The following is an 18,835-nucleotide window of genomic DNA, read 5'->3' on the forward strand; positions in this document are numbered from 1 at the left end:
TGCTCTTTATGATATACTCACAATCACACAGTTTAGATCTATATAACTATCTCAAACTACATCTTTGATATTTATCTATAGCCTGGTGTAGGCCTAGAATTTTTCAAACTATGATACATTATGATGCAATAATAGTTAATTAAAATAACGAGAAAACTTAACAGGTTCTACTAACATAACTTAATAATCACCACTTTACAGCAACTGAACTGCATATTTCAAAAAGTTACATAAACAAACCTGCAATGAGCTATCACTTACAAAAATAACTAAATTTACAAATATATAAGTTTCCAGTATACATATATATTTTTATTTTCTTAAATATAGTTGTAGTACTAACAGCTTTTAAACTATCAGTGCAAACAAGGTTAGTCATAGTGAACTGTGACAGTAATATTGTATGTATCTCAGAATGGCTGGTATGGCTATTAACACTTTTATTGAAAAGGAGAGAACAACGTTTTGACCTTCCTAGATCATCTTCAGTTTTTTTTTTCGTTTTTGTTGTTGTTAACCTAAAGATGACCTAGAAAGATCAAAATGTTGTTCTCTGCTTATCAATAAGTGTTAACACCCATACCAGCCATTCTGAGATACTTTTTTTTTTGCAAGTGGGTTTCTTGTCATCAAGAAGTAATAGCATATGTATCACTGTACACTGCCTGTAAATTTACATTTGCTATTTTTCAAAACTTAAGTACTTTATCATATAGTAAGCAACAACAGAAGTTCTAAGCAAAAACCTATTCATATTATATATTGCAATCTCTTCAAATTTGTAATTTTGTTCTTTATTCTTAATTTTAAGAAAAAAGGTAGAATTAAGACTATTCATTATGAAACATTTGGATACATGTACAGGAGCTGGACTATTATAAAATTCATCAAGCTTTCATGCTATAAGTATACATTAAGGTGGTTCTTGAAAATAAAAGTTAGAAAAGTCATGCTCCTCACCTTTAAATGTTTTTGTATGTTTGAAAAGACCCTTATGGTGAAATTAAGTCATTTAGACTAAATTTAGAGGTTGCATATTGAGTTTGTAATTCCACGTATGTGGCTCGCATAAATGTTTGGAGTTGATTTTTTTCCACTGCTATACTTGCGATTCAACCATTCCAGTTGACCTTGCTATGTCCTGCAGATTTTGAAGTTGTTTTTAATTGTGTACAGTACAGCTGTAATCTGGTGTAGCAGACCAATAGGACAAATTTATTAAATTAGTATTATCATTTATTTAATATTTACTGTAATTTGTTTTCATTAAATTCCAATCAATTTCATGTATTTTTTTCAGAATGAATGATACACAGTGATTGATCACAACTCGTTCTAAGGATCACTTTTGCAAACCAGATGATGGGGTTGGATGAACAAAACTTTGTTCTAAAGGACAAATTCATTCTTTGTGTGTCTTCATATTAAGGAAGGGAAGACAATTAGGGAAAGTGCCACAATGGTGATCATGAGTGTAACAGAATTCTGGGAGAAAGCATAAATTCCAATGATCTACAAAGATAATGCAACTACTAAAGTAGAGAAACTGTACATAGTTTATCAGTGTGAAGAAAGGGAAAAACAGAACATCAGCTTTACAAATACAGAAGGAGAATGAGGTAGAAATGTCCAACTTGTTTGACGTAACCACCTCTGATGCCCTCACAAAAACAACAAACGTGAAGACAAAGTATTCCCAATTGCTCAACAGGAAGCAGTTCATAGAGGAACAATGGGATTAAATGATGCCAAGCAAGCTGCAAAAGAGAACTGACCACTGAAAAGGAAGATAATGGAAGAAGAATGAAGAGGTCAATGGGAGAAGGAAGCTGCAGCATCCTCAAACAGTACAATTGGAGTTATCTTCCAGCAGCAGCACAGATGAATCTGCAAATGATAATGAAGGTTCTGCTGCTGTAATTAAAGGAGCCAGTCTTTCAAAACCTCTCAGAGTCTAAAAGAACATATCTCAATCACTGTTTACAGCTCTTGACAGGACAAAGCTGTCACACAAGGCTGCTACTTGCATTCTAACAGAAACAGTATGCTCAATTGGTCAAAATCTTGAAGAATTCAACAAACTGCTCTTCCATCCAATGCATACATCAGAATCACTGGAAAAAGCTCACATAAACCCTGAAGGCTGAGTTTCAAGATGATGTACATTTGATTTTCCACTGGCATGAAAAACTCCTCAGGAACTTGACAACCAAGGACCATATTGACTGCCTACCAATTATTGTTACTGGCAATGGGGTCTCCCAACTGCTGGAACTTGCCAAGTTAAATAATGGGACAGGATCAGAACAAGCCAAGGCTGTAATAGCAGCTTGTAATAAATGTGGTTTGAAGTTATAGGATTGTCATTTGGCAATACAGCTGCTAATACTGAGCAAGTTAGGTGCATTTGGTCTTTTAAGAACAGGAGCTGCAGAAGGATGTTTTGTATCTGGCATGTCACAACTATATCTTAGAGCTTCTGACAGAGCTTTTTCACACTCATGAGTACTACCAAAGGACCAGATATTTTGATTTTTAAGAGGTTTCAAAACCAGTGGAAGTTTAGTAATGACAAAATCATATGCAACTGCAGCTGATGACAAGGAGAGCCAATCTCATCAATGAATCAAAGCTAATGGCTTCGGCTGAAAAGTCACTGACAGAGGAAAAGGAACTTTGTGATAATCACTGGGAATTCATAGAACTCTCACTGGTCTTCATGAGAGTCACTCCTCCATGCACATCCACATTATAGCACCTAGTCCCATGCACCATGCTAGGTGGATGTCAAGGTAATGTCAAGTACATTTTATCCACTACTGATTTTATAGGCTTATAAGATCCTGCACTGCACAGAGTGACAAACAAACAAACTTTAGAAGCTGAATTTGAAAGTATATACCTATCAGTGTTTGCAGCTGCTGTTAAATCAGCTAAAATCTCTATGAAAGCAAGCTGGAACTGATATTGATAAAATGCTCAACATTTATCAAGATGACCTGGTGCTGTTAAAAATATATGACTGTGTGAAATATGAAACTGAGCAAATGCACAGGGTCATAGCAAGAACTTTTCAGATTCAGATTCCTGTACATTATTTTTGTGAAGAAATGCACAAAAATATTGTGCTTAAGAATGTTTGTCCATCACTTTGCACCCTGCTCAAAATCCAAAAATTCGATAAAAGTTTGAAAGCTATATATATATATATATTAATTCTTCAAACAACTGCAGACATTCAGATCGAGAATATTATTGGTGATAAAGACAACATAAACATTCTATGTAGATCTAATAGTAAACAAGATTTCAGTAAAAATGAAAAACTGATAATTAAAAAAAACTCAAACCTAAACTTGAACTTATCAGCAACAGAAATTATTATATTAATAAAAAGAGAATGATGTTTTAATTTCAAAAAGACATCCAAACTCATGGAATTTCATACAGTTTAATTACATTGACTCTGATTTCTACAATTTCTTTTCTGAAAGACAGTAGTTTGTAGTTTCATAAAATATTAAAAATGTTACCAGCATGCTCCACAATCTTTCTGATCTTTGACAGCAGTTACAACTTTCTTGTTTCTCCTAAAAGAAAATTGTTTTCAAATCTGTAATTGCATTCACCTTGAAATAAATTCTAAAAGGAAAAATTTCTACCAATAAAAGATTAAAAAATTGTTACATTCAAAACCAGTTTCATGTATAATAATTTATTATATAAAAATGTATAATAAATTAAAAAAATTTAAACATCCTGTTTACAATTAGAGGTTTGGTTTGTAAAGCTACAGAAATAAAATGATTTGATACTTTATATTACAAGATAAGGATTAACAAAATATTGGGTGAATAAGGTAACTATATTCCCCCTTTTTTACATACAAGTAGATGAACTGATAATTCTGAAATAATTACATTACTTGCATTTACTACAATTATAGAGAGCTACAGTATGAAGTGAAGAAGCAAGCATAACTAACATAATTAACAAGACAAAACTAAAGTATAACACTAAGTTTCTTTAAAACATTCTCATTTCAACATTATAATGATTACAAAGAAAACTTAAATAAAAGCAAAAAAACTGATCTTATAATTTTTCACAGCTCTTTGGAGCAACAGAAAATCTTCTCATTGTTTAAACAAAGTTCTCTTCTAATCCTTGCATGACCAATAATCATGTCAGTTGGTTTTAAAACATCTACCCACGTATACCAATACTGAGAGCCATTTCTTTACATTAAGTTTGTTGAATGAGGTTTACTGTACGTCATAAACATGACAGTGGTACATTTTCTAGCCACTAAAATATTCAATCACAAAAATACTTGTAAATATGTTGCCTTGAACAAAATGTTGATAAGCGAACATTTGTTACATGTGATGGCATACTGGAAAACAGTCAAATTATTATATGTTGAAGAAGGATGTATTATAACTCTGTTTGTTAGAGATATCAGTAGAAGACCCAAGGTAGCCTTTTCAAGGAGAGGGTTTATGCTCAAATGACAAGGAGCCATTGCAGTATATTTTATCCTAGAATGGGAAAACATTCCTTACTCTGAAGCATTTTACTGAACCAGTGCATCAAGGAATAAAGTCTAAAGTTTATTTAGGAATAAGCCTTAAGATAATTTCACAATTTTATACCTTAATAACAAGGACTTATCTAGTCAAGAGAGTGTGACAGTCACTAAACACTTAACTACATTTGTCTAGAAATGGTATAGTAGAATCTTTTGCTGGGTAGTAACATGTTGCAAAAGTAAGTAAGTATCACACACAGGCTGACAGCTGAACTTCAAGTTTTACTGTAGCTTTGGTTGTACCTCATGCCTCCCTGTGTTAGAGAAATACTGAGATAACAGAAAAATTAGGTAGCATCAGAGACTTGTCCTGAGACAAACCCATATCCCATGTGGCTGAATCTAACCATGAGGAACAACTTAGTTAATAATATGTAGTAGGATGTCTTGTTGTACACCCATCAGATAACTTCACAGCCTAACTTTCCAAACAAATGGTCTGTCCATTTGGTCTCATAACAGTGTGGATAGCCTGATGATGAACTCTACATATAAACATCTCCAGATGATTGAGACTGGAGAAACAAGGGTTCTCCTGTACTCCTCTAGAATAAATGTGGTAGGAATTCAAATGTGTATGTGTGGAATAATGCATTGAAGAGAAGCATGGATTATTATCATCAGGCAAAGTATCTGTAAGCAAGATTGTTACACAGATGGTGCAACAGGTGTGAAGTACTGTATATGTTTTTGAAGTGAAAAACAGCCTCATGGGTAGATACATATACTGTCAAAGCAGTCTTGCAGAAGGGCTTAATACTTTCTGAACCCAATGAAAGCAAATGCTTCATGTCCCAAAGAAGTAAACTGTAAACTAAGCCTGAACATGCATAAAACAATGAGAAAGATCCCTACCCTAAGTGAATGAAACATGGTGAGGGTTGAAATTAGAATGGGAAGTAGAACTATTCACTTAAGGCAACTGAGAGAGGGGGGGGGAGAGAAGAGGGACTACAACAGGAGAAACATTGGAGCAAAAGTAGAGGCTCAATGACAACACTCCAATGTCATCTGTGCTAAGAGAGAGGGGAGTGAAAGAAAAGTTAAAACTGAAACACACAACATAAACCACAAGGATTTCCTTCATTATGGAGTTATTTAAATAAGATAAAAAATAATTAAAATAACCAATTGCCATTAACAGCTAAAAGGATGATCAATCTGGACAGCATTGTTGATGGTACTGTTCCACAAAAACAAACTACATCTAAAATGAAGTCATTGCTGATATTTGTAGCAATAGTGCAAAAGTAAAATGTTGGCAACTATAACCTGTCATAAGTCTCACTTTTATGGATAAGTCCCCTGTAAAACATACCAATAGATAAACAAACTAGACAAACAAATAACGTGATTTTATCTAGAAAAGCCTGTTGTGATGTTACTCACTTTCCAAATTGAACATCAAATGGCAAGAAGCTTTGCCTTGGTTGCAGGAAGGAAGTTCACATAATGATCAATTAGGGATACAATATCACTTAAGTAAACATTTTGCTGTGGTGTCAGCAACCTCATTCTTGCAATTACCAACACAGCCAGAAATCAGAAAACACTCACAAAAAACAACTGAAGATCAATGACAAGAAAAGATGAGCTGAACAACCAAGAAAAGTGTTTGAGATCTTGCATTAAGTAATTCCAGGGCCTTCAAAGAGCTAGGACAGTCATAAAGATTGTAGAATTAGTGTTGCTTAAATTTAACATGACTCAGATAAACAGGGCATATAACTCAACAGTGGACATAGAATATGAAGAGGCATTATTCTCAAAGACAACAAACCATGATAGAGCTACAAATCATCTGATTTAAAAAATATGTTAAAATGGAAACAGAAGAATGGATCAAAAGGTTTTCAAAAAACAGATGTACTTCTTGTCATGTATATGTACTTCAGATATCTTAAATAAAGGTCACAAGCAAAGGCAGTTGGACAATCTGACCATCAAATTGAACAATATTGTCCGAGTTCAACCAGCTATACATGGATTTTAAAACAAAGAAAGAAACAGCAGAAGTTTATTTAGCATATAACAAAGCCTTCCAAGTCAAGGTAGGTGGGATACTGTGGTAATAACAGGAGCTTTGTCGCATACTGTTAAGTTGTATATGTCGAACATGAAGTAAGAATTCATAACTCGGTATACAAATTAGGGACTAGAAGAGGGTAAAATGCACCTGATAATCTATGTGGATCAACACTTTTAAGACAAAATCTCTGAGTTAATCATAGAAAAAAAGAGTTCTACAGTTCACCCAAATGAAGACTCAATAGACCTTCAACACACAACATCCACCTTCTCCAAAAGAAATGGAAGAAAAGATATAAAGGATGTTCAGCAATTCTGTAAACTTAACCTGAAGTTACTTAATGTGTAGAATAAATGTCAGCTTATAGTCAAAGAGAAGTATCAAGACCTTCACCTTTAAAACAATGGGAATTATAGAACCTCCCAAATGAACTCAGCATCAGAGTCAAACCACAATGACAGCAAGAAAACATCAATAATTTTGAAGGAATGTGGAACCCTTGGCAGTGGCCCACTCTCAAAAGATTGAAGACAGTTTAAAGTTGCTGCTTGACAAACCTCATAGTCAGTGGCAGAGGAGAAATCTGAAAATCTTTATACAAAAAAGTGACCCTAAAGATACAGCACACTAGGATTCCAAGTTCTTGTGCCAATCACTCACAAATCTGAAATTATATGCTGACTAAAACATTACAAATACAAATGGATAAGTGGTTATACAATCTCAGCAAATGAATGCTCCATAAGATGCCACCTGCAAATAATGCCATAAGCCTTCTCAAGATAGTTCAGACACACTGCCTTAACATTAGCTGGATAACACAGGACAGTAAACTTCAAGATGAGATATTCCATTTTTACAAAGGAGATATGCTAATAATCCTTGACTGTAAAAACCAGCAAGTAGCTCCAGCTTGGAGATTTATGGAAATCTATCTTGACAATAATTCCACTCAAGAATTCAAAGTAGAACATAAAGTCACACAAGTATATTCTTAATATATTTTGACATTAAGAGGAATTGACTATCACGTGGTTGTGATATTTCAATCAGACCTCCTGACAATAGTTTCTTAAGCAATTTTCGATGTTGAAAAGCTCCTCCAAGCCATTTGAATAAAAAAGTCATGCAGGAAAGTAGTTTCTGATAGAATGAAAAACAGATTAAAATATACAGCAGTACTAAAAGATAGAATCATCTGTTTTTGTTCATCTACCATTGATTAGTTTTCATCTTTAATAATATGCACCTTTACAATTGAGAGAGACTTATATGGGAATTCAAGGCAAAAGTTATATCTTGAAATATTCCCAACATCATGTAACCACAATAATCCATACAGACTCCACACTGAGAGGCAAATGGATGCAATATAGTTTTATAATGGAACAGTAATCTTTGAGAATGTAACCTTTGCATAAAAGAATCACCCCCAACACCAAACCCAGTCAAAAGGATCAAGCCACACACAATTCAAAAGGAATGAAGAATTGAGAACCAAGTATTTAAACGTCATAAACAAACCAAAAGATACACAAGGTAGACAAATTGTAATATGGAGATAATGTCTGAAACCATAAATTGGTGCATCCACCACCAGAAAGAGTGTCATTTGAGAATGAAAAAACTGCCCATCAGGTGTTGAGGAAAGACTAAAATTGGGTCAAGTTGGACAGATGACAACACATCCTCCTTCTGAGAACAATAAAGACAAAAAACAGTAAAATTAAGGAAGTGTTACATGGTACTTGAAACGGGTAAAAGGAGAGAAGTGTAGAGAAAACCCCTAAGACAGCAATGAAGGAACTCAAAGCTATATCAAATAAGTCCAGCGATAGAAGAGCTCCTATAAGACCAAATCCAAGAGTTAGCTTGAGAAGCAAAACATCTCTGTAAAACTGGACTGTATTATATGTTTTCCACTCATTTTACAAACAAGTTTGAAAACAAATTTAAACTATAATTCCCAGAATGAAACAGCATTGGTCAGTTGGCAATTACTGGCACAAAGTAATGAGAGTATCTGTATCAAACAGTTCCTAAAAGAGCAAACCACCTTTTATAAACAAAATAGGAATTGTTTCACATCTTTTTGGAAATAAAACAATTTCATCAAAACATTAAAAAGGTAAAAAAACAAAAAGCACATAACAACAAATATACAACAGTTAATAGTAAACAAGGTAAAAATCTTACATGATAAAATATGGGATTACGGTTTTATTTCTTTTTGAAATAAAAAGTTAAAACCTAAGTTGAATAAAAAAGGCCAATGACAAAAAAAAGCTAAAAAACAGTCAAGATGGACAGTGTCACTATCACCAATTACACCATCCAAAGTAAATGGTAAATTTTGAGTGGAAACGTGTCTAAAATGGTGCCATCCCTCCTGGTCGTAATGATGATATGGCAGTAAATTGTGGACTATTGTATTATGAATGTTGCAAAAGTCACACAATAATGCATCAGAGCCAGATAAAAGAAAACAAAGGGTTAACAAGCTGTGATCAACGTGAGCCTTGTTAAGACAACTTCCTCCCGACAATTCCCGCAGAAACTTGACAGTCAAAAAGCAATAGTAGGTTTGATCTGGAACAGCTTGTTGGAATGTTCTTCATCCCAAGCTGACAACCACCTGGCATGAAGGTGCACCTTGATCACAGTCCATATACAGAAGAGACCCTGCCATAATGGCAGAGCAGATGGAACTAGTTCCAATATAGGTGAAATCAAGGTACTTTATCAACTGTAGTTTGGGACTGAGCATTAGAGGCCCTCAAGTGTGGTTACTTAACAAGAGTTATTTAACCTTAGCAGTTAATGGGTGAGAGGGGTGCTAAGCCATGAGAGAGAGAAAAGTTCAGTGTCCATTGATCCCAACTACCATGAAGATTTATGAAGGTATGCACTACAGAACTGAGTGAGAGATGCCACATATCTGCAGAAATTCAAGGACAAAATTGTGTGTTGGGATTGAACCCCTTAACAATCAAAATCTTCTCCTTTCCTATATGGGTTACCACACACAGAAAGCACAAGTCGATGTTCAGAACTCAAAGGAGGTAAAATGCAAATGCAAATCATTCCCTGGGAGTACCCTCACCATGTATAGAAATCCACCTTGAGGGGAAAATATTGTTCAAATAGGTTACAAACTTTGTTCACAAAGGCCAATTGGGTCAAGTGGTAAGCACGTGCTCTCTTCTTTAATTTTCTTAAATATTAAAACTTCTATTTTAACTGGCACATAAAATTATTATTCTTTGTGAACCAGACAAAAGCTGTGGATAAATTTAGTCTCAATCTTCACTGTTCATTGGCCAATTTATCTAACAAGCATCAATCATATCTCCTTGTGTTAGAAATTTTTCAGAGATTTTGGCTGTTTTTTTTTCTGACACAGAACCTATGCTGGTTTTTATAAAATTTACCAAGACTCTACACAGATTATGAAAAGAATTTAGATTTTTACTAGATCTTATTTGGGTAAATGTAAAAAGAGATCTTTTGTTGAATAACAGTCAGTGGGACTATACCTAATCTCTGTAGGAAAGAGAATAAGCAAATATAGGCCAGAAAACATTGATGGTGAAACACAAAATGGGGCAGAAACAGATAAAATAATAATAGTAGGAGATCGGGAATCTTGAATCAGAGTTCAAAATGAAAATGTCGCCAGTAACCATTATAGTATTAGATGACTCCTTTGAAAGTATGTTTAAATCTTCAGGAAATGTCAAAAATGTACAAGCATGATTACATAGTGCAGTTAATCCATGAAACTAATGTTTTGGGGTCTGTTTTTGTAGCATACATCGAAAAAATATTTTGTTTCTTTGTGTTATTAGTTAGAAAATATGCTAGTCACAACAATGATAGGTATGATGACAACCTTGAAGAGTGTTCTACAAAACCCACATTCTGGATTAAACAACAGAGACAATGGAATGTGTCCCAAAATTACAAATTCAATTAAGAAAAACAAATGAAAGATAATTCAAATGAATCTTCTAACTGGCAGGTTTAAAATTTATAGTTGTTTTCTTCTATATAAATGAAAATCATTAGAGAAAAAAGATAACATCATGTAAGAATAAAATGTTAAAGTCTTAAAAAAACAAACATTCATGTCTGAAGACAAGCAACAGCATAGAATGAAAAGAGCTTGTGTTCAACATTCATGAAAAATATACTGCCTTCATATCTAAAATAATGATCAAATCTTAGACTTGCAGAATACATATTAACACACAATAAGAGTAGGAGATTTGGTCAAGGTTTGCAATACATGCAGGAAAATACATGGTAGTGTGTGTGTGTGTGTGTGTGTGTGTGTCAGTTAATAGCATGCACACAGATGAAAAGTACTTCAAAATAGCCCTTTGTAATCAAACAAATTAATTAAAAGGCATCTAAGTAGCAGGAAAATTACATGCAATATTCATAACTATACTAGTTTTGTTAAATTTTTGTACACAAGACCAACAAGTTTTAAATGTAAATTGTGATGTATATCCATGACACACATACTACATTTAAAAATTTATACTGAGGTTAGTTCACACAAAAACTTGTTTTTCGAACATTAACAGTTCCGAGACAAAAGTGATGTTTTAAAATCTAGTGTAAGAACAGAAAAATCTATCATTTAAAAATAAATTATAACAACTGAAATGTCATATGTTTACATTTTTTAATTAATAAACAAAAACTTACCAATCCCAATATTTTGGTATGTCTGACAAGCTTCTCTTCCAGCGTAATTTTGAATTTTTGTTGTACTTATGAAAGTTGCTGTTTACATCCCGTTTTCTTAAAACTTTTGTAAAAAAACAAAAAAACTGATACTTTTTTAGATTCATAGAAGGTCAGTTATTTTTTACACTAAAATACATAATCAAATATAGAATATCATATTTGATCACAATTAATTTTCAGTATTACTGGATACATATAAAACTTGTGCAAATTAAGTGAAAGTTGTTCTTACAAATATCAGTCAAGGTGATTCACTCTAAGCCTAACTGCAATCAAACATACCAAAACTATTATTCTTAGAGATATATAGCACTATTAAATGCATGAAATCAGATGTAAATGTTATACAAGGACACATCAGCATCTTCAAAATCATAGTCTCTTGAATAGATAAGTTATTAGAGATCTGACTGAACCAGATTTAAGACCAGCAGTATTGATGCATTGTGCATGTATTAAATGTTTGTATAAACAGATGTACACTGTTAAGATTTAAACTACTTAAGATAAACAATTGTCACAATATGCAACTATACTAGAAAGAAAAAGGTACAACTGTACTAAAAAAAAGTCATTTATTCAGGAAGATTTACACAAACGAAGTATTCACAATTTTCTGATGAAGTGTTTTTAATCTTAAAACAATAACTTTACTCTAAATTAATTCTTAATTCAAAATTTGATTTTTGTCTATAAAAGACTAAGGTTTACTGAAAGCTAGTCAGATTTCCTGAAAATACACAACACTTTAAAGTTACAGTATGAAAACTTATGATTACTTTGAAGACAAGATGTTTTATTAACAGAGCTCATGGCAAGAGAGTTAAATGATGTTTAACTTATTTTTATGAACTATTTTGTAAAATAAAAATCTTTGAAATTTAATGTCATGTAAAAATCACTTAACATCCTATTTTCAAATACATACTTTCACCTAAGTAAGTGTATGGTTCATATTTCTATTCAAATATTAAACTGGTAGATAACTTTGTACACTGTTTTCAAAACTCAAACATCATGCACATAAGACAAGTTCTTGTATTCTAATAAATGCATATGAAAATAATATAACTCAATATTTAGTGGATTGGCTGCTGGAGCTTACACAAACAAAGAGGAAAATGTCATATGCTTTTGTGTTTTACTCATCTAACTTTCATATCAGTAGAGTTTATTCAGGCAGTCATAGTAAATTCTTTGTTCTAAAACTTGTAAATTAAAAGTGCTCAATATGTTTAAATTAGCCAACACGGTGTACATAAAACTTACTAAACTGCTGAAATTCAGACGGTGTCAAGTCAGAAAATTCTGTGATGCCATATAAAGCAGAGTTGTTGTTTTTGCGATGTTTATTCAACCACTCAATTCTTTCCAAACTAGCCTGTAAAATAAAATATGATTATAAAGTGAAATCGTTTCCATATGATGGTATTTCAGTGACTTTGATACTTTAAATAATAAACAGTAATAATATGAAAAATTCAATTTGTTGATTATTTTCATCAATTAATTAACTGATTAAGCTGAATGAACATGAATTAATCAAAAACAAGTAAAATCATGATGGCAATACTTTGATTACAGAATGACTGGAATAATAGTAAACAAGTTCAATTAGCTGATATTTTTGTGATTTTAATAAATTAAATCAATTAAAAGTTACAATAGTCTCAGTAATAATCAGAAACTATTTTTTGTGATAACTGACTTAAACACAATTTCAATTAATACCTTATTTATGTGACACATAAATGCTTATAAGTAATGTTGTATGGACCAAATTAATCACCCAAGTTATTTTATTTGATTTCCCATTAAACTTTCCAACATTTTCTCTGTTGCATTTGTAGAATATCATTACTTTTAAAAAAATGCACAAGATGAAAAGCAGTATGTTATAATCCATGTAGTGTGATCTAATATCTTATTTGACTACTAATGAAATTACTGCTTAGTGTTTAACATAACCAGATAAATGAAGTATTCACAATTTTCTGATAAAAAAGTGTTTTTAACATAACTTAGGAATGGCTAGCACAGATAGCCCTTGAGTAGCTTTGTGCGAAATTAAAAAAAAAAACCTATGCTATGCTATAATGCTGGTAAAGTATAACAGTACTTTCTGCATTCTTTCTCCTTAGGTTGTGAATATATCCTTTTAGTTTTCCTATATATTCAGTTATTCTTCAGATAGTTTTAAAAAAAATATAAGCCGTGTAACTGACACACAAAACCCATTTTTTTAAAGTAGGCATTACTCAGTTAAACAGTTACACTCAGCACTTTTACAGATAATTGGCATGGAGAGGTAAGTGAAAGTATCGCAAGTTGAATGTACAGCTATGGTTATTTTTGTTCACCATGTCCGAGAGCAAATTGACTACCAAAATGCAGACATCTGTTGCTGGGGTCGTTGGTTGATGAATTGGAATAAACACAATAACAGGGACTTATCAATGCTAAACATAAGTACAGAACCCTACTTACCAAGCTTCCTTTTAGTAAATAACATAATAATTTTGTTATTAATAATAACTTAAATAAATAAATAAAAATAATAACTTAGAGCAATATTAAAAAGAACAAAAGGTTTGTTTATTCAGAATCAAGCACAAAGTTACACAATGGGCTCTGCCCACCATTGACATCAAAACCAGGTTTTCTAGTTGTATGCTCCAGATATGTGCTGCTGTGCTAGCAGTGGAAAAACAAAAGGTGCACAAATGAAAATGACTTAAAAAGTCGAGGAAAACAAGAGTATTTCTACATTTAACAAATACTTCATTAATTACAGCCATGGTGTTGTCAGTACCTGATGACATATTGACTTGCAAAACCCTAGATGTTATCAATGAAGTATTTATCAAATGTGCAATTGTCTTTCTCAATTCTGTCATTATTAAATTTCACAAAGAACTGAAATTTTCCATTGATTCATTCCACGGTAGTTATTTAGAAGTCAAAAACTTCTGTTTCTCTTCACTTCATGAATTAATATCATGTGGTACATGAATATTAAAGATTTTTGACTAACAAGGGTGGAGTTCTTGATTAGTAACATAGGTGGTTGGTGCTATACAGCTTAGTAAAGTATTTCAAGACATCAAAAGCTGCATTTGTGGAGATCAGGAAATAAGATGAAGGGAAAAAAACAACTCGTTTTTTGTTTGTTTTTTCCATAACTACTGTATAAATATATGTCAATGACAACTAACCAATGCTGTTCTAAGATTAATAAACTTATAAGTACTAATTTATTTTGTCACTGATTTACTCATCCTGATCTGTTTAAATAACTCGATTTAAACATCATGAAGTACCACTTAATAGAATCAGAACATTTGTTTTTGGTGTTAGGCATGCTAAAATACAATCCTTTTCACTTTCAGGGCAGGGATCTATAAATCCAATCCCAGCTGTAAAGTTTTTCTTGGGGGTGGAATGAGGATATCTCGAAAAAACTCACTTTTACAGCCAAGGCGTCTAATAAAATTGTCCCGACAGTGCTCAGAAGTTGTGGAAGAGATAGAAGGGATAGTATTCATGGTAAACCACCTGACAATGTAAATAACATCTGTTGAGGAAGTTAAAGTCCGGACGTGCTAAAACTTAGACGCCAATGTTAGGACACATATTTCCTAGTTGTTGTCGCTAAATAATATTCGTTGCAAGTTTGTACTACCTATTTTTCTTTCTATTTCTAGCTTAATTAAATATTACGTCCAAACTGCAATTATTGAAACATACCTTAAAAATCGAAAGTCTTTTGAAATACTGAAGCGATCCCGGGCTGTAAGATTTGTTGTAAGTTCTTACGAAATTATTGAATAAGTCATCTATAACAAATCTGTCTGAAGTTACAAATTCAGTTACACCTAAAATTGAAAAAAACGTCAAAATTAAATAAGCATTAACAATTACAATGCAATTCCTGCTGATACAATTCATAATGCCTAACTGTACCCCCTTTCACTCTACAACTAATATCACTATCACGCACGTGACTTCTTTTCAATATTAGTCACCACAATAACCAATAACAACTTCAAATCTCTTTCAAGTACTTTACCACCTGGTGTTTATTTACATACTAATTAATTAAAATTATTGGAAACGTGTGAATATATCCAAAAGGAAATAGAAACAGATATAATTACAAAGAACAGGAGCAAAACAGATAAAAAGGATGGGATTCATAATTTTCTCAAATTCCATCAAATTGAAATGTTATTTTATTTTTGTAGTATACATTTTTGTTCATTTATTTTATTATTTACAATTAAGTAAAACTAGGTAGAAGAACTATCTTTACATTCAATTTTAGATAGTTCGTTCATCTCTAAAATCAATTAAACACGCTTAAAGCAATTATTCCACGTTACCACTAGACCGAATATGTATTTACACCTTGTAAGACGCTACATCGTGGAAGACATACCCTAGTTTTGGAAAGACAATTCTAAAGAAAAAGATATTTTGACTCAGCAATCAACATCTTAATGCTCCTTGACTTTTTTCAACCTACCGAGTAAATACAGTCGGATACATCATATTATTCACAGTATATCGACAATATTAGTTAAATTGAATGTTTTATGCTGTTGAAAATACTTGTAATTGGTAAGTATTGAGTTTACGATCTGTATGAGAGGCCGTTTGGAGTAGATGCTAAACTAACCTCTTGCCTTAACCCATCACTTTTGTCTTGGAAGACATATGGGGATATTTCAAGGTATTCTTAAAGAAAAAGTGCATCTTACAAGACGTAGAATACGGTATGTAAAAGAAGTTATAATTCTAATAGAGAATACAATTAGTTGCATTTGCAATAAGATAAAAAATTGTCCCATAAAAATAGAAAGAGGTTTTGTCCTTTACGTAGTAGTACAACACATAGAGGTTTCTTTTAAATAAGAAATAGGCTAGTTTGTTTGCAAGGGTTATTAAAGCACTGGCCGGAACAGACGATTTTAAACTAATTAAGGTAACCGAAATCTAATTAAATACAGATATTTATGATGAAACATTAAAAGTTTTTCTTCAAATTCATTGAGGGAAAGTAAAATGTTGGGATCAGAGGAGGACATTTGTAGATGATATATATATGATTGGGTTATGAAATTATACTCTTGTTACAGTTTTTACACTATTTCTCAAACATTATACTGTTAAATGGTAAATTATATGTATATATATATATATATAAAGGTTGAAAAGATAATTACTTAAATTATGAACTTGTTAAGAAAAAGAAAGAGAGAGAGAAATGAAAGAAATGCTTACGCACCTGCCCCAAATAATATTTAACCAAAGTTTTGGAAGAATATAAGGAGCAGACATATGAGTCACTTGTTATTATTTCGTTTAAATCTTTGAATAGTGAGTAGATACCAAAAAGTTGGAAGTTGGTTAATGCTATTTTTACTTTCACAGAAGGTGATAAAAATCGTTCCAGTTTTGAAAAGTTTTGAAAATCTGCTTTGCAAAATAATTTATCAAAATTGAATTTTGTTGTATAGTTTAAATGATTTTATTAGGTGAATATCTTGTCTCACTAATCTTCTGACATTCTTTGAAAAAGTTAATGTTTATGTAGATGAGTTTACAAATGTGGATTTAGTGGTTTTGTATTTTCAGAAATCATTTGAAAGGTGCCACATAAAATGGCTATTACATTTTTTCTATGTTTTGGGATTAGGTTGGCTTTTTAGATGGAAGACAGTAGAAAGTTGTTATAAATAAAGTTCAGTTAAACTGGGTTATTGTTAAAAGTTGGGTACCTTAGGGTTCAGTGTTGGGATCTTTGCCCTTTCTGATTTTCATTAATGATATAAATGAAGAAATGGTGGCAGATTATTTAAATTTGCCGATGGCATTAAAAAGTTTGGGTTTTGTTGACTTGGAGGAGAATGCAATTGTTTCACAAGGTTATTTGGTGAATTGGGTCAATGAATCGCAGATAAATTTTAATTATAATAATATAAGCCAATTCCTGTATGATATCAAAATTAGCAGTATTGGTGTAAATTTTGTAGGAATTACTTTAACAGTGTTTAGAACGAAAAATATTGATGTTATGGTTGATCAATCTTACATCATACAAGCTGATGCTACTAATAAACAAATATGATTTTGGGATTAATGTACAAAGACAATGGATACAAATCTAAATAGGTTATAATATCACTATACATGCCACTGGTTAAGTTATGTATGAAATATTGTATTCAGTATTGCGCTCTTTACCTCAAATAGGACATTGAATTGTTGTAAAATGTTCAGAGGAAGATTACTATGATAATATTTGGGATTCAAAGATTATCATATGAGGATAGACTAACATCTCTAAGTTTATTTCTTTTGAAAAGAAGAGTTAGAGGAGGTATGGTTCTAGTGTTTAAGATTATTAAGGGAATTAATGGCATTAATGCATCAGATTTTTTTCATATTTAATGGTGAGAATGGTACAACTAGTGGACATAATTAGAAAATTTGAAAGGGTAGAAGTCATCTTCAGTTAAGATAACTTTATTTTTCTAACAGGGTTATTGGACCCTGAAATGAGTTGCCTTCTGAAGTTGTGGGTGCAGTTAAGTTAATAGAAATTAAGAAAAATCATCAAAAATATTTGAATGGTAAAGGCTGTGATATGTTTTTAAGTGTTGATCTAATCTGGTGGAAATACATGCAAATATAAACGTGCAAAAAAGGTCCCTTATTGTACTTTAATGCTATTTTATGTTAATAGAAGTGCATTACTATATAAAACCATCTGAGGTATACACTGAACTCTCATAATGCTTTATTTCTTTTTTAAGATAAAGAATAACTGCAGTTAAGCACTTTCTTAACGTTGAATAATCTCATTTTGCAATACCTCACCTTAATTAGCAGTGGATATCTTTCGAGCACCAGATTGCTTTATGGCATTTTTATCTCTGGTATCTAAATCATGGTATGTATATGGTTTATTATCCAGACTAGCTACCTGTTCAGAAGAATAAATTCGCTGAGTAATCTACCAAGTTTATGCTACCAGCATGAAGTGAGGTTACCTGCACAATTTCTGATAATTGATCCAAGGTGTACTTGTATTCTTGCAAAAATTTCTAAACTTTAGCTTTACTACTGTAGCTAAACTACCAGTTCCATCTCTTTTTCTTCATGCATCATACTAGGTACCTATATAGCCATTATTTACATAGGTTTTGTTCCATAATTACAAACCATAACCGAAATACATCCTGCTCTCCAAAATATAAATGCTCAAGCAAGCATAGAATGCACTTTCTCTCAAATTGTCTATTATATTCTATTTTGTGATTGTTTCCACATAAGCATAGTTGTTAAGTAAGAATTTCAAGTCTTATGATATGCATCTCAGCCAATTTCTTTCAAGAAAGATTTTCAAGTTCTTTTGACAACATCTGAACATGTGGTTACATTAAAAACCGTAT

The 18,835-nt window shown here is 32.2% G+C and overlaps 1 protein-coding gene across 2 annotated transcripts in view; it reads right to left on the bottom strand.

Moving 5' to 3' along the window:
- Positions 1–15,404, bottom strand: part of LOC143235236 (cathepsin O-like) — a 33,267-nt gene extending 17,863 nt beyond the window's left edge. Inside the window, exons 1-4 of one of the 2 annotated variants that reach the window (XM_076473197.1) lie at positions 15,126–15,404; positions 12,648–12,759; positions 11,337–11,439; positions 3,534–3,590 (exon numbers count right to left, since the gene is read on the bottom strand). In XM_076473197.1, the coding sequence (XP_076329312.1) occupies positions 3,534–3,590; positions 11,337–11,439; positions 12,648–12,759; positions 15,126–15,326 (473 nt within the window). In that variant the 5' untranslated portion in view covers positions 15,327–15,404. The remainder of the gene's footprint in view (positions 1–3,533; positions 3,591–11,336; positions 11,440–12,647; positions 12,760–15,125) is intronic. The other variant, XM_076473198.1, reaches the window with a different exon arrangement.
- Positions 15,405–18,835: the final 3,431 nt, after the last annotated feature.

Source organism: Tachypleus tridentatus, chromosome 12, assembly GCF_004210375.1.
Source record: "Tachypleus tridentatus isolate NWPU-2018 chromosome 12, ASM421037v1, whole genome shotgun sequence".
Lineage (NCBI taxonomy): Eukaryota > Metazoa > Arthropoda > Merostomata > Xiphosura > Limulidae > Tachypleus > Tachypleus tridentatus.